Source organism: Triticum aestivum, chromosome 2A (genome assembly GCF_018294505.1).
Source record: "Triticum aestivum cultivar Chinese Spring chromosome 2A, IWGSC CS RefSeq v2.1, whole genome shotgun sequence".
Taxonomy (NCBI): domain Eukaryota; kingdom Viridiplantae; phylum Streptophyta; class Magnoliopsida; order Poales; family Poaceae; genus Triticum; species Triticum aestivum.
Genome location: NC_057797.1, coordinates 786,142,167 through 786,167,880, shown reverse-complemented (window position 1 = coordinate 786,167,880; position 25,714 = coordinate 786,142,167). Strand labels below are relative to the sequence as shown.

Sequence of the window (25,714 nt, the reverse complement as noted above, 5' to 3'; positions counted from 1 at the left end):
TTTTATCTCAATATTCTCTCTTATCATAGAATGCCATGAGCTTCACCTTGCACTCAGTCTCTCTGAGTGCCTCGTGCTTTTTGTGCAACAGATTTTTTTTTGACATGTTTTTGTGCAACATTTCGTCCCACATATAATTGCCGTAATAGTAAACAATGAGAAGAAGGTAGCGGTCCACATTCCCATCTCTTGTTACCATCAACAAAAGTAGTCAGGCGATCACCTGCCTAACACAAACACACACAGACACACAATGTAGCACAACTTTTCTGGTTTTATTTCACTTTTTATTCTTTGCAAAAAGGAGAAACATTTCCTGGTTAATGTATTTTGGGCTTGCCCTCGTTAGGATCATACGATATGACTGCATACACGGCCTGCACTATGTCTCCGATGACGAGCAAGATTGCAGTGACAAGGGCGAGCAGCGACCACGGGTTCCTGAAGTACTTGCTCTTGAGGTGTGACCACGACTCATAGAGGAAGACACGTAGATGGTTGCTGGTGTAGTGGTGCTCCACGGCGTCACGCACGCGGCACAGATGACTCTCCCAATTCTTGGACACATCTCTGGTGAGGCTGTTGAAGAGTCTCACCACAGCGTCGTCGTCATCGGCAAGGTCATGCTCCAGGATCCCCTTCCTCCCTAGCAGGCGCACGTCGTCGGCAGAGCTGATGAGGTCCTTGACGAACAGCACATACGCCGTCACGTCGTTCCCGGTGCGAACGTGCATCGCCTCGAACGCCATCATGTTGTGGATCCTGTAAGCGGTGGAGTCGTCCATATGGACCTTGGGCATGTAGAGCCTCCCGTTGTCCAGCTCGATGTCGTCGAGGCAGCCTGTCTTGCTGGGCAGGAATCGGATTCCTGCCTCCGATAGCTTCCATGCGGATCGGGGAACCACTTTCTGCGAACGAAAGATGCCGACCTCCGTTGGCGCCGACGTCATCTTCACGCCTCTTTGAAGACCCTTGCCGTTATTCTTGACCTGACTTGTGCCCTTGAGCCGGCTCGTCCGGTAGATGTCGAGCGGGTGGAGTCCTAGGCCGGTCCCTTCCGAGGCATCTTCCCTTTCCAGGAACTTGAGCACCATGGAGTTTATCGAAGCCGCGCTCTGCATACACAGGCAAATTAAACGGCCTGTCAGTTCAGGTTTCGTTATCAAATGTACAATGTCAACGATGCTACTACGTTAACAGACAGTACCGGAGATGTCCCTTCCTCCACCGCGACGATCTTCTCGAGCAACCTCAGTGGCAACTGGTTCTCGACCAGGAGCATGTCGCGCTGGACAAATGGTCCGATGTGCTGGATGCCGTGCCAGCTGAAGACGGGGTCACCATGCTCGTAGTCCTTGGGAATGGAGCCCTTCCCCCCTATGGCCATCCTCATCACCTCCAGCAGGAAGCAGCCGTCTGTGATCATCATCTCAAGGAACTTGCCCCTGTTCTCCTCGCCCCTCCATTCGTCACCCAGGTCCATATAGGCGTCCTCCAGCTCGTCGGCCACCGTCTCCATGGCGGCGACAAGCCCGCCGAGGGTCAGTTTGCTGTCCCCACCAGCATGGTCCCGACGGAGGAGGTGACGGACGGCCCTCAGCTTGTGCTCCTCCATGGGTTTCAAGTCCTTGTCATCGTGGTGGAATGGGCCAAGAGACACTGTCTGCGGCTTGAATACGCTGCTCGCCCTGCCATTACATTTTCACATAAAGAAAAATACAAAAGCGGCGATTACTACAATGCTGGTGATGGCCTGATGGGGCGTGCGGCTTACATTCCATCCACCATCTTGCTCGTGAAGCGCAATGGGACGCGGAAGATGCAGTGCTTCGGCCATCTCTGCACCTTTGCCGGCGGCTCCGCGTCCTCGAGCTTCTTCTCCATGTCCACAACCCATCCCTCCACGTTTGCCCGCGGCTCAGGGTAGTCGACATCCACCACCCACGACGACGACATCCTGCAACCAAGTGAAGTAGCTTGTCTCCCCTAGCTTGGCTAGCTACACACGCTTTGTGCTTCTGAAATCTGAATTGTTGTGTATATGTAGGGGAAGAATTGACAGAGCCGGCTTCCTTTCTTGCTGTGTTATCACGGGATTATACCTTACTTACGCAGGCCTGGGTTATAGGACATGATATGGACAATGAATCATTATAGGACGGTGTCACTTGCCTTGTCCCCTAGAGTTAGGCACAATTAGGTGCAAAGGAACTTAATTACACCAGAATTATGCTTCATTTCATTTAGACTAGCGTGCTTTGCAGAAAGCATTGGCTGGAAGGATGTTTTCTACTACTATTAAATCAGGCTTTACCAAAAGGAAATAGTAGGATGCTTCTGTCAGAGCCAAACTAAAACAGCATATCATTATGCTTAACTTCACTGGGTGGCATCGCTATGGCCCTTTTATGTTTAACAGAATGCTAAAGCTAGTTAATCCACGTTACTACCACATGCGTCATCTCACCGCTTTACCATCCACCGAACGATGTCATATGCCAGTAATTGCTCGATTTACAAGGATGCCCTGAAAAACCGCATGTCATAGGCGGTGGATGATGGTGGCTTTCAGCTAGTTAATCCACGTTACTACCACATGCGCCATCTGACCGCTTTACCATCCACCAAATGACGACATATGCTAGTAATCGCTCGATTCACAAGGGTGCGCTGAAAAACTGCCTGTCATAGGCGGTGGATGACGGTGGCTTTCGGCTAGTTAATCCACGTTACTACCACATGCGTCATCTGACTGCTTTACCATCCACCGAACGATGTCATATGCCAGTAATTGCTCGATTCACAAGGATGCCCTGAAAAACCGCCTGTCATAGGCGGTGGATGATGGTGGCTTTCAGCTAGTTAATCCACGTTACTACCACATGCGCCATCTGACCGCTTTACCATCCACCAAATGACGGCATATGCCAGTAATCGCTCGATTCACAAGGGTGCGCTGAAAAACCGCATGTCATAGGAGGTGGATGACGGTGGCTTTCAGATAAATGATGTCGCTCACCGATGTGGATTTTCGTAAAGCACTCATCAAAGATGAAACTACCAGACGCAGAACCAATTTTAACCCAGGCGTTACACGTGAACCACACTAGCAGTCACCTGACAGCAATTGTTTTTTTGGAAGTGGAGTGCCCCGACCCAGCATCATCACGATGCACACAACCATCTTCATTAAACAAAAGAAAGTAGTTCGAGTAGTCCACAAAGTCAACTAAAGGAAAAAAATAGACTCAATAGCAATACATGCCCAACGACATGGCAAGAACCACCATTGAGGTGTGCTTAGTGTTTGTTTGGCTGTGTGCATCTTAGTTATGCAGAGGTCAGGTGTAATGCTTAAACCTTTTAAGTAATAAAGCGCCCTTTATCGAAAAATTGGGGTGTGATTACTGCTTACAACCAACCTCGAAGGTATGTCTCTTTAATGTTTTTGTGGTGTTTGACTGCCCTGAATAGATCGCTAGCAATGCCTGCTTGGCCACAAACTACCCCAGATACAATTGGAAATTAAGCAGAACTAACCACCCTTTGTGGCCATATCACCTACACACAACAAACATATTCCAGTGATCACACGTTACATATATGTCTTACAACATTTTGAAACAACAGCTTTGCCACCAGCCATGTGGGTTTTGGTGTTCGTGACATGTAACTAGGAGGCTAATGATTTTTTTTTTTGAAAACTGCGGACAGTGGGAGAGGCTCCCACTGACTTTATATTAAGTATCAGAGTTCAGTACAATTACATATGTAAAAAGAGGAGAAGGGGGGGGGGGGGGGGGGGGGGGAGAGAGAGAAAAGGTGTAGTAGCTAGAGCAAGTACAGAAGCAGGAGAGTAGGGGTGAGGTACACAGAGACTACAGAGGATACAAGTGGCTGCAAGGTGGCCACAAGAGAATTTAATAAAGGTATGATATTCATTTTTGATAAAGGGCACTTTTATTAAATCGAATTGTAGCATCAAGTGGATACAAATCATGATGAGTAACATCTGGCCTCGGCTAACCATATTCATGGGTATATGAACATGTTTTTAGTCCAATAGAAATGAAGTAAAAGTGGTCGGATATCTTTTCTTTATGATTGAGTTATATGGAAGCCGTATTATCAAGAGAGGTTTACGAAGAACAAAGTGCGAGAACCAGCAATGCTTACACAAATCCAAGATACAATCAAAATCCATGAGAGAATCCACCAAAAAGGTCAATCCAGATCTTTGCCTGGTTTCCTCCCTCTTGCTTAGAACAAGTGGTGGGTATTGGAGATGAATTATCTTTGGAGTCAGGAGATTAGTTCATGGTAGAGCTGTTATTGAAGAGTTATATGCCTTTTGATAGCAGTTGACGATTGGTACGTCCTAAACGTATCAATTTATTTTGAAGTTTAATCATGTGTATTACCAATAAAATGCGAGCAGACATAATTCCTTTTTTCTGTGCAGTGTTTTTAGGAATCTTCTGGAACAAAAAATAGGTCGAAGATAACTTCCGTCTTGCAAAAGGGGGAAGCAATGGGGCCCATCAAGGGTTAGGGCAACCCTGGGGCATGGACAAAGGCCGGGGAACGCCACCCCATGACCATGAGCCCCCCCCCCCCCCCCCCCCCCCCCGCGCACCCTCCTCCTTGCCCTTTGGTCACATCACTAATCAGTTATATATACCCCCTGAACTCCTATCATTTTTTCACTACCACTACGACGATCCGGAGCAGCCCTTGTAGATCGTTTCTCCAGCACCCTGCCGGAAGGGAAATACAATGCCATCCAATATCATCATTGAGCTACTCCCCGATGAGGTGTGCATAGTCCAACCATTGGATTATGTGTTTGTTGTAGTAGCGATGTAGCAATATATATCTGTCGGATTCAGTGTTTAGATCATATGAGCACCTTACATAATTATGAACGGGACGTCTCAAACATAACAATAATTTTTGCATCTTTCATGACATTTCCTTAACAATTCATGCATACTATATTTGTACTAACCTGCCAACTTGGGACAGTTGCATATTTTAGTGTCCTTAATGCAGGACCTTGCGAAGCCAAAAAAAGTACATGAGAATTCAGAAGTGCATAACTTCAAGGGAGAAGGACACCTGCCAGGGAAGTGTCGGGGCGAGAGGCGTCAGAGACGCGTTGCTCGGACTAGGTTCACAAGTAAACACAGGGGATGCAAGAGAAGAAGAGAAAACCCGCGACAAGGTAAAGGTGAGGAAAAAAACAAGGCAGAGTGTAGGACATATACGAAGGGAGGACTCATGAAAAATAGCAACGTACCAACGGTAACTCCCATTTAAATAGTTTGTGAAGGATGTTGCTGATTTGCGTGGATTACTGCAGCAATGTTTTTTATTAAAATACGAAGGATTTTACTAAATTTCTTGAAAGAATGAAATCTGCCTGAAATAAATTAAAATAATTGAGTAAAAATAGTACATGTATGAAATGCTTTTGATCAATGCATTTAGGGGACGCCCTTGTACGATTTGACTGCATACATGGCATGCACGATATCTGCGACGAGGATCAAGGTGGCGGTGACGAGGGCAAGGAACGTCCAGGGGTTCCTCAAGTACTTGGTCATGAGGTAGGCCCACGATTCATAAACGAACTACTATGCGGCCGACAATGGTAGACACCGGAAGAAACTTATTCATTCCCTACAACAGGAGGAGGGCATGATTGAAGGGCATGAGCAACTTAAGTCTTATATCACTAGTTATTATAAAAATCTATTCGGGACTCCTCAGGAAGGAAACTTCTCGATGGATGAGTCTCGAACAGATGACATCCCCCAGGTTTCTGATGCGGAAAATAGCCTTCTAACAGCTCCATTTTCTGAGGAGGAAGTTAGAAAGGCAGTTTTACTAATGGAGCATAACAAAGCACCGAGTTCAGATGGTTTTCCCGCTGAGTTCTACCAGAACTTTTGGGAGGTTATCAAACATGATCTCCTACTCTTGTTTGGCTGCCTTCATGCTGGTCAACTAGAGTTGTTTCGCTTAAACTTCGGTGAAATTATTTTAATACCTAAGGTTAATGAGGCTCAAAGGATACATCAATATCGTCCAATATGCCTCCTTAATGTTAGCTTTAAAATCTTCACTAAGGTAGCGACTATTAGGCTCAATTCAGTTGCTGAACATGTGGTTCGTCCTTCTCAAACTGCTTTTATGCAAGGCAAGAACATCCTAGATGGGGTTGTTGTCCTTCACGAAACAGTTCATGAATTGCATCGAAAAAAACTGAATGGGGTGGTTCTTAAAATTGACTTTGAAAAGGCTTATGACGAAGTCAAGTGGTCTTTTCTTCAACAGACTCTCAGAATGAAAGGATTTTCTGCAGAGTGGCGCGCAATGATCCATAGTTTTGTGGCTGGAGGTAGTGTTGCCATTAAAGTCAATGATGACGTTGGCAACTATTTCCAACCAAAGAAAGGATTGCGACAAGGTGACTCGATATCGCCCATGCTATTCAATATAGTGGCGGATATGTTAGCGGTCATGATTGAGCGTGCCAAGGTCGATGGCCAAATTAATGGGGTAGTGAATCATCTAGTGGATGGTGGTCTTTCTATCCTTCAATATGCCGATGATACGATTCTCTTTATGGATCATGACCTTGAGAAAGCAAGAAATCTGAAATTAATTTTATCAGCATTCGAGCAACTCTCAGGGCTTAAGATAAATTTCCATAAAAGTGAATTGTTTTGTTTTGGCGAGGCTCAAGACGAGGCCCATCTGTATGCCGACCTGTTCGGATGCGGGTTAGGCCAGTTTCCGATCACTTATTTGGGTATACCGATACATTAACGAAGACTCACAAATGATGAATGAAAACACGTCGAGGAGAGACTACAAAAAAGGCTTAGCAGTTGGAAAGGTAAACTGCTATCTCTGGGTGGGAGGTTGGTCCTCATAAATTCAGTACTAAGTAACATGGTACTGTATATGATTTCCTTCTTCCAATTGCCGAAAGGAGTTTTACATAGATTGGATTACTTCCGATCAAGATTCTTTTGGCAAGGAGATAGCGAGAGAAAGAAATATCGGCTGGCTAAATGGAGTGTGGTTTGCCGTCCCAAGGACCAAGGCGGGTTGGGAATTCATGACCTTGAGGTTAAGAATAGGGCCCTCCTTGGCAAATGGTTATTTAAGTTGTTGACCGAAGATGGTGTATGGCAAACCCTCCTTAGGAGAAAATATGTGGGTTCAAAGGCGATATCACAGGTATACTGGAAGCCTGTGGACTCTCATTTTTGGGCGGGATTAATGGCAACGAAGAAATATTTCTTCCGCTATGGGTCCTTCTCAATTAAGAATGGCTCGGAAATTAGATTCTGGGAGGATAAGTGGTTAGGTAATGCTACTCTCCGGGAACAATATCCAGCTCTATACAATATTGTATGTCACAAGGGTGATACTATTGCCAAGGTTTTGGAATCATTTCCGCCCAATGTGACGTTCAGAAGGGATTTAATTGGACCTAGACTCCTATCGTGGAACATATTACTTTAGTGATTATCCACGGTACAGTTGTCACAGGGGTCCGATTTATTTCGTTGGAACCTACATGGGAATGGGCAATTCTCAGTGGAGTCTATGTATAGAGTTTTGATCCAGTCTGACGTGCCAGTTGATAATAATAAGAAGATCTGGAAGGTAAAGATACCTCTTAAGAATAAAATTTTTGCATGGTATCTTCGTCGCGGAGTCATTCTTATTAAAGATAACCTTATTAAGAGGAATTGGCATGGAAGTACGCAATGTTTATTTTGTCCGCATGATGAGACAATAAAACATTTGTTCTTCCAATGTAAATTGGCTCGTTCTATATGGTCAGTCATCCAAATAGCTTCTGGCTTGTACCCTCCTTGTAGTGTTGCTAATATATTTGGCAACTGATTACATGGGATTGATCACAAGTTCAGAATTCTACTTAGGGTGGGAGCACTTGCCGTGATTTGGTCGCTTTGGCTATGTAGAAATGATAAGGTTTTTAACGATAAAAGTATTTCGCTTATGAAGGTTATCTACAGATGTACTGGGACGCTTTGTTTATGGTCCTCTCTATAACGAGTGGAGAATCGAGACCTGTTTACGAAGGTGTGTACACGATTGAAGGCTACGGCGAGGGATACTTTTACCCAACATGGGTGGCAGCATGATCTTAGGATTGGGCCACCGACGGTTTAGGCGCTATACAAATATACATTTCTTTGTATTTCGCTTTCCTTTTTTATTTTATTTTTCGCTTGTCGTGAGGACATTATTGGCTGTGTGCATCTTAGTTATGGAGAGGCCGGGTGTTACTTAAACCTTTTAAGTAATAAAGCGCCCCTTTTCGAAGAAAAAAAATGCGGCCGACACACGGTGGCCGATTTTGAGACGATGTCTGATCCAGCGGCTGTGTGACACTTGCTCCTACTCATGCACGGTTGGATCCATAGCATCGTCCAAATATCGGCCGGACAGTGTCGTGCGTATAGCAGCTCTCATTCATAAAAGGAAGAGGCGCACACAGCTTCTGAACATGGTGGTCCTCCTCCTGCTGACGCAGGTGCCACATATTATGCTCCCAATTGTAAGCCATGTCCTTGGTGAGGCCGTTGAAGAGCCTCACTACGATGTCCTCGTCCGCAAGGGCGTGGTCGCTGCCGATGCCGACGTGCATCGCTTCGAACGCCATCATGTTGCGGAACCTGTAGACGTTGAGTCGTCCAGCTGGACCCTAGGCATCCGGAGTCTCTGGTCGCTGTTAAGGTCCTTGTTGTCGAGGCAGCTCGTCTCGCTGGACCCGAACCAGAACCCTGCCATACATAGTCAGCTTCCACGCCAATCGGGGCACAAGGTGTTAGACTATGTATAGCTTCTGTATCTATGTACGTATATGGTACATATTGTAACACAACCATTATATATAATGAGATAATCCACTCCTAGAGGGTTGTGCTGGTTCCCCAAAACTTATTGTCTTACATGGTATCACGCTAGGTTACGATCGCTTCCGCTTCTAAACCCTAATACCCGCACCGCCGCCGCAGCCGCCGCCGCCTTCACCGCCGCCGCCGCGCCACCGATCGCGCCGCCGCCATGTCGAGCGCCGCCACCACCGGTTCCACTCCTGCGGGCTTCCTCCCGGCCTCTCTTGCGGCTCTGCTCAACCTCCCGCTCGATGCCGTCTCTGTTCCGGCTCCGATCGGGACAAGGAGCATCGGCTCCGTCTTCTCCACGCCGCCGGCGCCCTCGCTTGGGCGTGACCTTGTGGTCCACACCGCGGCGCCGCCGTCTGCTGCGGACTCCGCAGGCGTCGTCCCGCCGCTCCTGCCGCAAGCGGATCACACTGCCCCGCTGGCGGGGTTGGCGGCGTCCGCCCCGGCCGCGGGCCTTGCGGCGTCCGCACCGGCCGCGAGCTTTGCGGCGCCCGCCCTGGCTGCGGTCCCGCCTCCTCCCGCATCGGCTTCGGTGCCTCCGGCTGCCTCCATGGTGTTTGCACCCCAGGCAGCCTCCTCGATGGGATTGTCTTCGCCGCCGCCGTTTCACTTCGGTCATCTCATCACCATCAAGCTCTCCGCCGACAACTACATCTTCTGGCGTGCGCAGGTTCTCCCGCTCTTGGGGAGTCACTACCTGCTAGGCTACGTCGACGGATCGCTTCCCTGCCCACCCGCGCTGGTAGACAGCGTGCACGGTCCGGTCTACAATCCGGCCCATCGCGTCTGGACGGGGCAGGACCAGGCGAACCTCTCCTCCATCCAGGGGTCGCTCTCGCCGGCAGTTGCCGGCCTTGTTGTCTTCGCGAAGACGTCTCATGAGGCCTGGACCATCCTTGAGCGCACCTTTGCAGCGCAGTCCCAGGCTCGTGTCTCTGCACTCCGTCGTCAGCTTGGAGAGTGTCAGAAGCTTGACTCCACTGCCACTGAGTTCTACAACAAGGTCAAGGGCCTCGCCGACACATTGGCCTCCATTGGACAGCCCCTCACCGACTCCGAGTTCAACTCGTTTATTGTCAATGGTCTTGATGAGGAGTATGATGCCTTAGTCGAGATCATCAACGAGCGGGGCAACTCGACACCCATGCTGGCACACGAGGTTTTCTCTCGGCTCCTTCTCACTGAGCAACGGGTCGAGACTCGCCGCACCAGGGGCACTGGCTCCCTCTCGGCCAACGCCGCCACCAAGGGTGGCCGCTCTTCTTCATCACCCCGGTCTCCCTTGGGGCTGCCACCGTCGCCCGCCTCGGCCCCCCACCTACTGCGACCTTACCGGGGGCTGGCGGTCCACGTGTGTGTCAGCTTTGTGGCCGCGATGGGCACTGGGCCTCCAAGTGTCATAAGCGCTTCCAGCGAAGCTTCCTTGGTCTTGGCAATGACGGCAAAGATACACGCAACAATGCCCGTCAGGTCGCCATGGCTGATCGTCCCGCGCCGCAGAAGCAACAGGGACACACTCAGTCCTACTCCATCGATCCACACTGGTACATGGACTCTGGGGCGACAGAGCATCTAACCAGCGAGATGGGGAAGCTTCACACTCGTGAACCCTATCATGGCTCCGACAAGATCCACACCGCCAATGGAGCAGGTATGCACATCTCTCATATTGGTCAAGCATCTCTTCTCACTAGACATGCCAATAGGAGTCTTCAGCTTCGCAATGTTCTTCGAGTTCCATCTGTGACCCGTAATCTTCTTTCAGTTCCTAAACTCACACGTGATAATAATGTGCTTTGTGAATTTCACCCTTTTGATCTTTTTATTAAGGATCGGGGCACGAGGGACATTCTTCTTAGTGGGCGGTTGTGCCAGGGCCTCTACCGTCTGGAGCATCCTGGTGTCGCTCGTGTTTTCAGTGGAGTTCGGGTCTCTCCGTCACAGTGGCATGCTCGTCTTGGTCACCCGGCCACACCTATTGTCCGTCATATTTTGCGTCGTCATGAGCTTCCTAGTTTGTCTAGTCATAAAGATGTAGCAGTGTGTGATGCTTGTCAGCAGGGGAAGAGTCATCAACTTCCTTTTTCGGAGTCCAGTCGTGAGGTGAAACATCCTTTAGAACTTGTGTTTTCAGATGTATGGGGTCCTGCTCAGACTTCTGTCAGTGGTCATAATTACTATATCAGTTTCGTTGATGCTTATAGTCGCTTTACCTGGCTTTACCTTATTAAACGCAAATCTGATGTGTTTGATATTTTTGTTCAGTTTCAAAAACATGTTGAACGTCTTCTCAAGCACAAAATTGTTCATGTCCAGTCAGACTGGGGGGGGGCGAGTATCGCAACCTCAACTCTTTCTTTCAGTCGCTTGGGATAGCTCATCGTTTAGCATGTCCACATACACATCAGCAGAATGGTTCAGTCGAACGTAAGCATCGTCATATTGTTGAAGCTGGTCTTACTCTTTTGGCCCATGCATCTGTTCCGTTTCGGTTTTGGAGTGATGCTTTCACCACTGCATGCTTTCTCATCAACCGTACTCCTACTCGTGTTTTAAACATGAAGACTCCCATTGAGGTTCTCCTTAATGAACAACCTGATTATACCTTTCTCAAGGTATTTGGGTGTGCTTGCTGGCCGCATCTTCGTCCATATAACAAGCGCAAGCTTGAGTTTCGTTCTAAGAAGTGTGTTTTTCTTGGCTATAGCTCTCTTCATAAAGGTTACAAATGTCTTCATGTTCCCACTAATCGTGTCTATATATCTCGGGACGTCGTGTTTGATGAGCATGTTTTTCCCTTTGCCAACCTTCCTGTGTCCACTGTCGAACCACCATCCCTGCATTCATCCTCTGTTGCTTCTGACCAATTTGATGATGTTGCATACTCTCCTTTGCTGTTACCTAACCATGGTGCAGGAACCGGACGTGGAGCTCGTTTGGAGCTGTTGGAGGATTCACCATCATCATCGTCGTCTTCTGGTGGGCACGTCGATCGCCCTATGTTGCATGGCATCGATTCGCGTGCCCATGCATGGTCACCCGACGAGCCCGTCGCGCCGAGCATCTCCACTGCTCGGTCCGTTTCGCCAGCGGCCGCCGAGTCGCCCGCGGCTCGGCCCGTCACGCCGTCTTCGCCTGCGGCTCGGCCCGTCACGCCGTCTTCGCCCGCGGCTCGGGTCCTCACGTCGCCTTCATCAGCGGATCGGCCCGCGACACCGGCCGCGCCACGGCCCACTATGCCGAGCTCGCCATCGGCCCGGTCTGTGATGCCGGAGTCGCCAGCTGCTTCGTCTGCTCTGCCGGTTTCGCCGGTGGGTCGGCCTTCTTCGCCAACCGAGTCCGAGGCTACCGTGACTGGCTCCTCGTCACCGGCTGACTCGTCAACGTCGCCGTCCTCCAGCCCGTTGCAGGCTGCTCCGTCGACCTCGGTGGTTCCTGTGTCCCGACCACATACACGCAGTCGCAGTGGCATTTTCAAACCTAAGGAACGTAAGGATGGTACGGTTGCTTGGTTGGCTGCTTGTTTGGCTGCTGCTGTTGCGGATCCATCTTCTGAGCCTCGCTCATATCAGGCTGCCCTGCGCATTCCACATTGGCGAGAGGCTATGGAGCAGGAGTTTCATGCTCTTCTTCGTAACAAGACATGGACTCTCGTTCCTCCACCACCACGGGTAAATGTTATTGACTCAAAATGGGTATTCAAAGTGAAGAAGCATTCGGATGGATCTATTGAGCGTTACAAAGCGCGACTTGTTGCTCGCGGTTTTCGGCAGCGTCATGGTCTTGACTATGAGGACACCTTCAGTCCTGTCGTCAAGCCTACCACTATTCGGCTTCTTCTCTCCATTGCTGTTTCTCGTGGTTGGTCACTTCGTCAACTTGATGTGCAGAATGCTTTTCTACATGGATTTTTGGAGGAAGAGGTTTATATGAAACAGCCGCCTGGTTTCTCTGATCCTGATCGTCCTGACTATATCTGTCGTCTTTCCAAAGCACTATATGGTTTGAAGCAAGCTCCTCGTGCCTGGCATGCCCGCCTTGCCTCTGCCCTTCGTGCTCATGGGTTTGTGCCGTCTACTGCTGACACTTCGTTATTTCTTCTACAGAAGCCAGAAGTCACTATGTATCTTTTGGTATATGTCGATGATATTATCCTTGTCAGCTCTTCTCAGTATGCTGCTGATGCTCTTGTCTGCTCTCTTGGTGCTGATTTTGCGGTCAAAGATCTTGGGAAGCTTCACTACTTTCTTGGAGTTGAGGTCACTTCTCGTGCTACTGGTCTTGTCCTTACGCAGAAGAAGTACTCCTTGGAGTTGTTACAGAGAGCTGGCATGCTGAAGTGCAAACCGACCACCACACCCATGTCGTCTACCGACAAGATAACAGCTGTTGATGGTGAGCTTTTGTCTCCTGCGGATGCCACAGAGTACAGGAGCATTGTTGGTGGACTTCAGTACTTGACGATCACGAGACCAGATATCTCTTATGCTGTTAACAGGGTTTGTCAGTATCTTCAGGCTCCCAGAGATACTCATTGGGCTGCTGTTAAACGCATTCTTCGTTATGTTCAGTTCACCCTGACATTTGGTATGCATATTCGGCCGACTTCCTCTCGGGTCCTTTCGGCCTTCTCTGATGCAGATTGGGCTGGTAGCCCAGATGACAGGCGATCCACGGGGGGTTATGCAGTATTCTTTGGCTCTAATTTGATCGCCTGGAGTGCTCGGAAACAGGCTACTGTGTCACGTAGCAGTACTGAAGCTGAGTACAAGGCTGTGGCTAATGCTACTGCAGAGATTATTTGGGTGCAGTCTTTGCTTCAGGAGTTGGGTTTGTCTCAACCACAGCCTCCTATTCTTTGGTGTGATAACATCGGTGCTACATACCTTTCTGCAAATCCAGTATTTCATGCCCGAATGAAACACATTGAAGTTGACTATCACTTTGTACGGAAACGTGTATCACAGAAGCAACTCCAGATCAAGTTTATCTCATCTAAGGATCAACTTGCAGACATCTTCACTAAGCTTTTACCGCTGCCACAGTTTGAGGCTTGTAGGCGCAATCTTACCCTTCTCAGTTCTTTAGAAAGTGGCTAAGATTGAGGGAGGGTGTTAGACTATGTATAGCTTCTGTACCTATGTACGTATATGGTACATATTGTAACACAACCATTATATATAATGAGATAAGCCACCCCTAGAGGGTTGTGCTGGTTCCTCAAAACTTATTGTCTTACACAAGGCTATCCGCCATCAAAGGCATATGCCGTCTCGGCGCTTGTCTGACTGTCAAAATGCATATGGGAGGCCATGAGCCGGCTCGTCCGGTAGATGTCGAGCGGGTGGAGTCCTAGGCCGGTCCCTTCCGGGGCATCTTCCCTTTCCAGGAACTTGAGCACCATGGAGTTCATCGAAGCCGCGCTCTGCATACACAGGCAAATTAAACGACCTGAACTTGAGCATCATGGAAAAGCTGAATATATAATGCTATTCCTATACGTACCCGCTCTCCATGGCGACGATTTTCTCGAGCAACCTCAGTGGCAGCTTGGTTCTCGACCATGAGCATGTCACGCTGGGCGAACGGCTTGATGTGCTTGGATGCTATGCCAGCTGAAAACAGGATCGTGTGCATAGTCCCCCGTGGGAATGGAGTCCTTCTTCTCTAGGGTCACGGCCGTCCTCATCACCTCCAGCAGGAAGCAGCCGTGGTCACTGCGTGATCATCATCTCGAGGAACTTTCCTCTGTTCTCCTCAGCTACCTCCTCCACGGCGGCAACAAGCTCGGCAAGGTTGGTCTTGCAGCTGCCCCCGCGGAGGAGGTGACAGACGGCCCTCAGCTTGTGCTCCTCCATGTGTCTCATGTCCTCATCGCCGTGGTGGAACAGGCCCAGATACGCTGTCTTGGGCTTCTCTATACGCTGCCGTCGACCACCTTGAAGCGCAGCGGGACACGGAAGATGCAGTGCTTCGGCCATCTCTCCACCTTCGTTGGCAGCTCGGCGTCGTGGAGCTTCTTCTCCATGTCCACCAACGTGCAGGTCCTCCCGCTCTATCAGCCTCATGCACTGGCTAGCTATCAACTGACTAACACACATACTGAGTGATCTAGTAATGCATGTGCACACATCTCCTGGCTTGCCGATTTGCTCGCGTGCACTCGCCTCTGTGCGCTGCCGAACCAGCCGCTGGGCCATGTTGCCAACTCTATGCAAACACTAGTACTTAGCTCACTACTAATGCAAGTCTACGGCAAACGATCCCATGCAGTACAAAATAAACATGATATAGACCTATACAACAAGATTAACTCTAACATAGCGTGCTTTGCACAAAGCATTGGCCGCTCTACTAGTATCACTTTAGGCTTTACCAAAAGGAGCCCACCTAACTAACGCTACGTACCATCATGCTTAACTTCAGTTTTGGTGGTAGCAGAGTTGCTACTCCACTTTTATTTACAATTAACAATGCAAAAGCTAGTTAATCCACGTTTATAACACATACGTCATCTATGAAAGACGGAAATCTCCATAACGATTTTACCATCCATCAAACAATGACATATGCTGGTAATCGCTCGTTCCATAAGGGCGCGCTGGAAACCACATATGAGTTAGGTGGAGACAGTGGCTTTGAGGTCAATGATGCTGCTCATCATATGCAGATTTTCAAAAAGCACTCGGCAGAGGAACTCGGCATCAAGTTGTAAAGAGGTAGGATTATGTTTGTTGTAACCTGGTTGTTAGCTCCAGACTGTGAACGCAACAACCTCATATCTATACTATAAATACAGAGGGCCGGCACCCATTGGATGCATTGAGCCAAACCATAATCCCTTCATAGTTTTTACATGGTATCAGAGCCTAGTCGATCCAAGCCATGACTTCCGCTGCAACTTCCTCCATGACCTCTCCGTCCCTTTCATCCACCACCCTCGCCCTCGGGCAGTATCAGTCCGGCACGGCCGGCACCACCATCTCCACCTTCGCCGGCTCCACCTCATCGGGGCTCTTTGTGAACCCGCCGATGGCCCAGATCGTCACCGTCAAGCTCAACCGAGATAACTATCTCCTCTGGAAGACTCAAGTCATCCCCATCCTTCGCGGCCACCAAATCTTGGGGTACGTCGATGGATCGCATCCTGCACCGGCGATGCTCGTCCCAGAGACAGAGGCGGCCGGTGCTCCCATGGTGGCCAACCCTGCGTACCTCCCGTGGTACACTCAGGATCAGCTGATCCTCTCTGCGCTCCTCTCCACGCTGTCACCCGAGGTTCTCTCACGCATCCTCGGGCTGACCTCCTCCGCCGCAGTTTGGGCTGCGGTTGAGAGGATGTTTGCATCGCACTCGCGCACTCATGTGACGCACATCCGGAGGCAACTCGCGCTCATCCAGAAGAAGGACATGAGCATGGCCGATTATTACGGCCGTGTGAAGTCTCTCGGCGATCAACTGGCGGCGGCCGGTAAGCCCCTTTCTGATGATGAGCTGATAACCTATCTCCTCACAGGTCTCGATCAGTCATACGAGGCTTTCACCACCTCCATCAATATGAATGGAGAGATGCCGTTGGATGAGCTCTACTCGCACATGATGGACTATGAGGCAGTCCGCGAGGCGTCCAATACCAGCTACCAGATCACTGCAAACGCCGCCACACGCGACAATGGTGGAACAAACCGCGGCGGCAGAGGCCGCAACAACAGCAGCCGCGGTGGCTATCCAAACCAGGGGGGCAGAGGAGGCGCTCCCCAATATGGTGCTCCTGGTGGTCATCCAGGAGGTAATGGCGGCCGCGGGCATCGACACGGACAGCACAACGCGGGCGGCTCCAAGCCAGTGTGCCAGATCTGTAGCAAGGTTGGCCATGTGGCCTACAAGTGCTACAACAGGTATAATGCAGATTACCAGGGAGTAGATCCATGACAAGAGCAACCGCGCTTCGCCAACCACGTCAACACTGGTCATCAAGCTTTTGATCCCGCTTGGTACGTGGACTCAGGAGCTTCTGATCACATCACCAATGATCTAGAAAAGCTTCACATCAGGGAGCACTTCAACGGCAGGGAACAGGTTCACAACGCCAATGGATCTGGTATGGAAATCTCCCACGTTGGTGATTCTCGTATTATTATGCCGCATAATCAATCCTTAATCCTAAAAAATGTTCTTCTCGTACCACAAACACAAAAAAATCTTCTATCCGCCCATAGACTTACAAATGACAACAATGTTTCCATTGAACTGTTTCCTCATTTTTTTGTTGTCAAGGATCTGGCCACGAGGAGGGTACTGGCTCGCGGGCCGGTCAATGAAGATGGTCTCTATCCAATTTATGGCAGGCGTTCGAGTCAGCATAGGGCTGCCCTGTCCATCTCCAGCAAGCCTAGTCACTCTCGATGGCATCGTCGCTTGGGCCATCCTTCATCCGTTATAGTCGATCATGTCCTTAGCCGTTTTTGTCTCCCTTATGGAGGTAGCTCAAATAAAGCATCAGTGTGCGATGCATGTCAACAAGGGAAAAGCCATCAGCTACCCTTTCCTCGTTCCAATAGAGTTTCCACTGTTCCTTTAGAACTTGTCTTCTCTGATGTTTGGGGACATGCTTGTCTCTCATCAGGAGGTTTTAAATATTATGTGAGTTTCATAGATGATTTAGCAAGTTTACTTGGCTTTTTTGTCTCCGTAATAAAAAAGATGTTGAACAAGTTTTTCTTCAGTGGCAAGCTCATGTCGAACGCCTACTAAATCGCAAGGTTTTGCAACTTCAGTCTGACTGGGGGGGGCGAATACCAAAAGATACATCCGTTCTTCCAGAAAATTGGCATTGCACACCATGTATCCTGCCCACACACTCACCAACAGAATGGATCTGCTGAGAGAAAACATCGCCATATAGTTGAAACAGGCCTCACTTTATTAGCTCAAGCTTCTATGCCAATCAGGTTCTGGGACGAGGCATTCAAGACCGCTTGCTTCCTCATTAATCGTATGCCCAGTAAAACCATCAATATGGAAACACCTCTTGAACGTCTCTTCCAGGAAAAACCTGATTATTCCTTCCTCAAAACCTTTGGCAGCGCGTGTTGGCCCTGCCTCCGGCCATACAATAACAGAAAGCTTCAATTTCGGTCCAAGCGATGTGTTTTTCTTGGCTACAGTACCTTACATAAGGGCTACAAGTGCCTCCATATCTCCTCTGGTCGAGTTTACGTCTCACGCGATGTGGTATTCGATGAAGACGTGTTTCCCTACTCCGATATTATGCCCCCAACCACACCCGCCGCTCTTCATGATCAACTTCTGTTGTCACCTACGTCGTTCCCCTACTCCTCGTATTCATCTGATAATGCGGCTAGTAATCAGGGTCACCAATCTAGGGCTGATTTTTATTCTAATCCTGTCGCACGTGATCCGTTTGTTCCTTCCATGTAGGTCAGCCCATCTCCAGGCGATGTTTCGCCCCGCACGCACAACGATCGAATCGCTTGCATGGGGCATGCAGACGAGGCCGCGGAACCGTCTCGGGCCGCGCCGGATCCTGAACCAGCCTCTTCGCCTGGGCCATCTTCTCCCGTTGGGCCTCGCGGCTCCTCATCCCCAGTTGAGGCCCATGATCAGGCGTCTCCTTTATCTGGCACTGCCTCGCCGCCGTGTGACGAAGCACCACCGCCTGAGGCGTCGCATCGCTATGCCACTCGCCTCCGCGACAATACCTGGCGTCCCAAGGTTGTTACTGATGGCACCGTTCCCTACGGTCCTCCCCGTCGACGGCACCAAGCCTTCCTGGCTATTACAGAGCCTCGCTCGCACCTGGAGGCCGCCACTGATCAGAACTGGCGCCGCGCCATGGATGAGGAGTATCAGGCTCTCCTGGATAATCGCACCTGGCACCTAGTTCCGCCTCCGCCGCGCTGCAACCTGATTGATTGTCGATGGGTTTTCAAGCTCAAGCATCGTGCCGATGGCACTATTGATCGGTATAAGGCGCGCCTGGTCGCTAAAGGTTTTAAGCAACAATTTGGTGTTGATTATGCTGAAACTTTCAGTCCGGTCATCAAACATGCTACGATCCGTTTGGTTCTTTCTCTAGCACTGTCTCGTGGCTGGTGTCTTCGTCAACTCGACGTTCAGAATGCCTTCTTGCATGGTTTTCTTGAGGAAGCTGTCTACATGCGCCAACCACCTGGTTATGTCAGTACAATTTTTCCGCGTCATGTTTGCAAACTGGACAAGTCGTTATATGGCCTGAAATAGTCTCCTCGCGCATGGTTTTCCCGCCTCAGTATGAAATTGTTGTCCCTTGGTTTTCGGGCTTCACGGGCTGACAGCTCGCTCTTCGTCTATGAGCAAGGGGGAGTCACTATCTATATGCTCATCTACGTTGATGATATCATCTTAGCAAGCTCCTCTACCCGTGCTGCCACAGAACTCATTGCAGCATTGCGCGCTGCTTTTGCAGTAAAAGACCTTGGTGAGCTTCATTATTTCTTGGGGATAGAGGTGACACGCTCCCAAGACTCGATCACACTCAAGCAGGCCAAGTATGCCAACGATCTGTTGAACAAGGAGGCCATGATGAGCTGCAAACCAGTTCCAACACCTATGTGCACCTCAGAAAAGTTGAGTAGAGATGAAGGAAAAAGGCTTTCTGAAAAAGAGACAACAAGGTTCAGAAGTGTCGTCGGGGCACTGCAATACTTAACCTTAACTAGGCCAGACATTGCCTTTGCTGTAAACAAGGTGTGTCAGTTTATGCATTCTCCTACAGAACAGCACTGGGGTGCAGCCAAGCGAATCCTTCGCTATATCAGAGGAACTATGGATGTTGGTCTAAAAATCAGAAGAACTTCTTCATCTCTATTGAGTGCCTTTTCGGATGCCGATTGGGCAGGATCAGTAGACGATCGACGCAGCACAAGTGGCTTCGTGATTTCTATGGAGGCAACCTAGTGTCCTGGAGTGCAAGGAAGCAGGCAACAGTGTCTCGGTCCTCGACTGAAGCAGAGTACAAATCATTGGCCAACGCCACAGCAGAGATCATCTGGTTTCAGTCATTGCTTCAGGAGCTGGGTGTCAGTCAAAGGCAAACTCCAGTGTTATGGTGTGACAATTTGGGAGCTACGTACTTGTCAGCCAACCCTGTTTTTCATGCTCGAACAAAGCATATCGAAATCGATTTTCATTTTGTTCGAGAAAGGGTGGCTGAGAAGGCATTGCAAATCAGGTTTGTATCCACCAATGACCAGCTGGCTGATGGACTAACAAAACCTATCACTGCACAGCAACTCCGACGACTTTGTAACGATCTCAATCTTGGACGATGAGATCGAGGGGGAGTGTTAAGATTATCGCATAGATTGTGCAGATAAGGATAAATAGAGTCCAGGTAGTTAGCTAGGCTTGCGCATCAAGTTGTAAAGAGGTAGGATTCTGTTTGTTGTAACCTGGTTGTTAGCTCCAGATTGTGGACGCAACAACCTCATATCTATACTATAAATACAGAGGGCCGGCACCCATTGAATGCATTGAGCCAAACCATAATCCCTTCATAGTTTTTACATCCACTAGTACATAATGTTCTTTCTCAAGTGGTCACTAAATCATCATTCGATGCGGTTCGGGCGATCGTCGCCGCCAAAGGTCGTGAAAACTCGTGCCTTCCGGAGCTGGTTTTCATACCGCCCTAGATTGGCAACTACCCGAGGTTGTTTATCTATAAAAACTGCCTTGGAAACATAAGATCCACGAGAGAGCCAAGCAAAAGGGAAACCGTAAATCTTTGCCTATTTTTCCTTCCTTTTGCTTAGACCATATGGTGGGTATGAAATATAGTTTTCTTTTGGCCAGCAGATTAGTTCATGGTGGTAGGACTGTTATGATGAGTAGTCAACTAGTCATAGGTACAGAAGCTATAAAATGATCAAATATTGTGTTGAATTGATTTGACCCTCATGAGGGATTATATAGAGTACATGAGAGAGTGATAGGCTTGAAGTACAAGGCAATGTTGTTTATACCTATTCTATCTCTAATACTCCCTCCGTCCGCGAATAAGTGTACTTCTAACTTTTGTCTTTGGTCAAAGTTATAAAAGTTTGACCTACTTTATAAGGAAAAGTCACTAGTAGAAAACAAGGCTTTGGTCCAGGCCAGGTCAGCCCATTAGTCCCGGTTCAGTCCAGAACCAGGACCAATGTGGGCATTGGTCCCGGTTCGTGAGCCCAGGGGGCCGGCCAGGCCACGTGGGCCATTGGTCCCGGTTCATCTGGACCTTTTGGTCCCGGTTGGTGGGATGAACCGGGACCAATGGGCCTCGCTCCTGGCCCACCACCATTGGTCCCGGTTGGTGACTTGAACCGGGACCAAAGGCTCCCCTTTAGTCCCGGCTCATGTCACCAACCGGGATCAATGAGGTGCCTATATATACCCCTCGCTCGCGAGCAGAGCACCCCAGTGCTCTGTTTTTCTCTGGCCGAGGGGGAGAGGGCTTGGTGGTGCTCTAGCTCACCTCCTATGCACACAAGGTGTTCGATGGAATGCCCGAGCCACACTACTTAAGCTTTCTCCTCTCCAAGCTCGACCTCCAAGCTCCATTTTCCATAATATTTGTCTAGGTTTAGCGGTCCGTCACGCCCCGTCCCCGTCTTCACCGCCGTCGATCACCCGCGCCGAGCTCATCGCCGGCACAACCGTGGTGAGCCTCTTGTTCTTATTTTCTTTCTGAAAGGAAAAATATTCTTACTTGTATGTTTACATAGATACTTGTATTATTTTCTTACTTTTATTATTGCATCTTATATAGTGCGATGGTTTTGGTATCCGCCCCCGTCGGCCCTCGTCCTGTCTATGATTCGGATGTGGTATATATATTATCTTTATAACTATTGGTTCATTTATTGTTTATGAAAATTATGCCGACCAACGTGACATAGATTTTATTTATGTAGGATGTATGTGAATCGGAAATGCCAACCGACCCTATTGTCGAGAGGTTAAATTTAGTTGAAGAAGAAAACAATTTGTTGAAGGAAAAAATAAAAAAATTGAGGAGGAGAAGATGATATTGGAGTTGCATGTTGCGGATGTCGTCGATGATCACAAGATCAAGATGGATGCAATGCGCTTGAAGATTAGAAAGATTAGAAAATATGCCATTCATACCGAGGCTTGGTATCATTATGCCGTTGGATCAATTGTTACCTTGGTTGCGATTATGATCGCATTTGTTTTCGCATTGAAATGTTTTACATAGTTTCAATGTATGGTTTAATTAATTAGATGCTCTGGAGAGCTATATGTTGTTAGATGAGAACTATGTATGCACTTTGGTTTTAATGTGATGATGAACTTCTATTAATTTGGACACTTAATTATATATAATGCACGCAGATGAACCGGCAATGGATGTACGGTGACAGACACACCTGCGAGTACATTAAGGGCGTGCATGAGTTTCTCGATGCGGCTGAGGCAAACAAGCAGAATGGTTTTATGTGTTGTCCATGCACTGAATGTGGGAATACGAGGTCTTACTCTAACCGGAAAATCCTTCACTCCCACCTGCTTTACAAGGGTTTCATGCCACACTATAATGTTTGGACGAGGCACGGAGAAATAGGGGTTATGATGGAAGACGGCGAAGAAGAAGAGTACGATGACAACTATGTGCCCCCTGAATACGGTGATGCTGCAACGGGGGGAGCTGGTGAAGATCAAGAGGAACCAGACGATGTGCCCAATGATGCTGCAACGGGTGAAGCTGCTGAAGATCAAGAGGAACCAGACGATGTGCCCGATGATGATGATCTCCGCCGGGTCATTGTCGATGCAAGGACGCAATGCGAAAGTCAAAAGGAGAAGCTGAAGTTCGATCGCATGTTAGAGGATCACAAAAAAGGGTTATACCCCAATTGCGAAGATGGCAACACAAAGCTCGGTACCGTACTGGAATTGCTGCAGTGGAAGGCAGAGAATGCTGTGGCTGACAAAGGATTTGAGAAGCTACTGAAAATATTGAAGAAGAAGCTTCCAAAGGATAACGAATTGCCCGACAGTACATACGCAGCAAAGAAGGTCGTATGCCCTCTAGGATTGGAGGTGGAGAAGATACATGCATGCCCTAATGACTGCATCCTCTACCGCGGTGCATACAAGGATCTGAACGCATGCCCGGTATGCGGTGCATTGCGGTATAAGATCAGACGAGATGACCCTGGTGATGTTGACGGCGAGCCCCCCAGGAAGAGGGTTCCTGCGAAGGTGATGTGGTATGCTCCTATAATACCACGGTTGAAACGTCTGTTCAGAAATGAAGAGCATGCCAAGTTGATGCGATGGCACAGTGAGAACCGAAAGAAAGATGGGAAGTTGAGAGCACCCGCTGACGGGTCGCAGTGGAGAAAAATCGAGAGAAAGTACTGGGATGAGTTTGCAAAGGACCCAAGGAATGTATGGTTTGCTTTAAGCGCGGATGGCATTAATCCTTTCGGGGAGCAGAGCAGCAATCACAGCACCTGGCCCGTGACTCTATGTATGTATAACCTTCCTCCTTGGATGTGCATGAAGCGGAAGTTCATTATGATGCCAGTTCTCATCCAAGGCCCTAAGCAACCCGGTAACGAAATTGATGTGTACCTAAGGCCATTAGTTGAAGAACCTTTACAGCTGTGGAATGGAAACGGTGTACGTACGTGGGATGAGCACAGACAGGAGGAATTTAACCTTAAGGTGTTGCTGTTCGTGACCATCAACGATTGGCCCGCTCTCAGTAACCTTTCAGGACAGACAAACAAAGGATACCACGCATGCACGCACTGTTTAGATGACACTGAAAGTATATACCTGGACAAATGCAGGAAGAATGTGTACCTGGGCCATTGTCGATTTCTTTCGACCAACCATCAATGTCGAAAGAAAGGCAAGCATTTCAAAGGCGAGGCAGATCACCGGAAGAAGCCCGCCATGCGTACCGGTGATCACGTACTTGCTATGGTCAATGATTTACACTACGTAATCTTTGGAAAGGGTCCCGGTGGACTAGCTGTTCCGAATGACGCTGAGGGACACGCACCCATGTGGAAGAAGAAATCTATATTTTGGGACCTACCCTACTGGAAAGACCTAGAGGTCCGCTCCTCAATCGACGTGATGCACGTGACGAAGAACCTTTGCGTGAACCTGCTAGGCTTCTTGGGCGTGTATGGGAAGACAAAAGATACACCTGAGGCACGGGAGGACCTGCAACGTTTGCACGAAAAAGACGGCATGCCTCCGAAGCAGTATAAAGGTCCTGCCAGCTACGCTCTTACGAAAGAAGAGAAAGAAATCTTCTTTGAATGCCTGCTCAGTATGAAGGTCACGACTGGCTTCTCGTCGAATATAAAGGGAATAATAAATATGCCAGAGAAAAAGTTTCAGAACCTAAAGTCTCATGACTGCCACGTGATTATGACGCAACTGCTTCCGGTTGCATTGAGGGGGCTTCTACCGGAAAACGTCCGATTAGCCATTGTGAAGCTATGTGCATTCCTCAATGCAATCTCTCAGAAGGTGATCGATCCAGAAATCGTACCAAGGCTAAGGAGTGATGTGGCGCAATGTCTTGTCAGTTTCGAGCTGGTGTTCCCACCATCCTTCTTCAATATCATGACGCACGTCCTAGTTCATCTAGTCGACGAGATTGTCATCCTGGGGCCCGTATTTCTACACAATATGTTCCCCTTTGAGAGGTTCATGGGAGTCCTAAAGAAATATGTCCGTAACCGCGCTAGGCCAGAAGGAAGCATCTCCATGGGCCATCAAACAGAGGATGTTATCGGGTTTTGTGTTGACTTCATTCCTGGCCTTAAGAAGATAGGTCTCCCTAAATCGCGGTATGAGGGGAGACTGACTGGAAAAGGCACTCTTGGAAGAGACTCAATAATATGCAGGGACGGATATTCTTGGTCTCAAGCACACTACACAGTTCTACAGAACTCTACCTTGGTGACCCCGTATGTCGATGAACACAAGAACAGTCTGCGCTCCAAACACCCGGAGCAGTGCGACGACTGGATTACATGTGAACACATCAGGACTTTCAGCAGTTGGTTGGAAACACGTCTCAGAGGTGACAACACTGTTTGTGATGAGTTGTACTTGTTGTCCAGGGGACCATCTTTGACTGTATTGACTTACAAAGGATACGAGATAAATGGGAATACATTTTACACGATCGCCCAAGATCAAAAGAGCACCAACCAAAACAGCGGTGTCCGCTTTGATGCAGCAACCGAGAGCGGAAAGGACACATATTATGGTTACATAGTGGACATATGGGAACTTGACTACGGACCTGATTTTAAGGTCCCTTTGTTTAAGTGCAAATGGGTCAATCTGTTAGGCGGCGGGGTACAGGTAGACCCACAGTACGGAATGACAACAGTGGATCTGAAAAATCTTGGGTACACTGACGAACCGTTCGTCCTAGCCAATGATGTGGCACAGGTTATCTATGTGAAGGACATGTCTACCAAACCGAGAAAAAGAAAAGATAAGGAAGCGAATACATCATACGATGAGCCAAAGCGCCACATAGTTCTTTCAGGAAAAAGGGACATCCTGGGAGTGGACGGCAAGACAGACATGTCTGAAGATTATGAAAAGTTTCATGAAATTCCTCCCTTCAATGTCAAGGCTGACCCAAGCATCCTGATAAACAATGAAGATTATCCATGGTTACGGCGCAATAAGCAAATGACACAAGCGAAGAA

General features: G+C 48.7%; 1 protein-coding gene and 1 pseudogene across 1 annotated transcript; both read right to left on the bottom strand.

The window, feature by feature from the left end:
* Positions 1–267: 267 nt before the first annotated feature.
* LOC123186786 (UPF0481 protein At3g47200) lies at positions 268–1,990 on the bottom strand. Its single transcript, XM_044598488.1, has 3 exons — positions 1,775–1,990; positions 1,208–1,688; positions 268–1,115 (listed from the first exon to the last, which is right to left on the bottom strand). The coding sequence occupies exons 1-3, from the start codon at positions 1,954–1,956 to the stop codon at positions 321–323; spliced, it is 1,458 nt and encodes a 485-aa protein (XP_044454423.1). The 5' UTR covers positions 1,957–1,990; the 3' UTR covers positions 268–320.
* A 12,209-nt stretch (positions 1,991–14,199) lies between these two features.
* Positions 14,200–15,154, bottom strand: LOC123038335 (UPF0481 protein At3g47200-like; annotated as a pseudogene).
* Between the last annotated feature and the right edge of the window lie 10,560 nt (positions 15,155–25,714).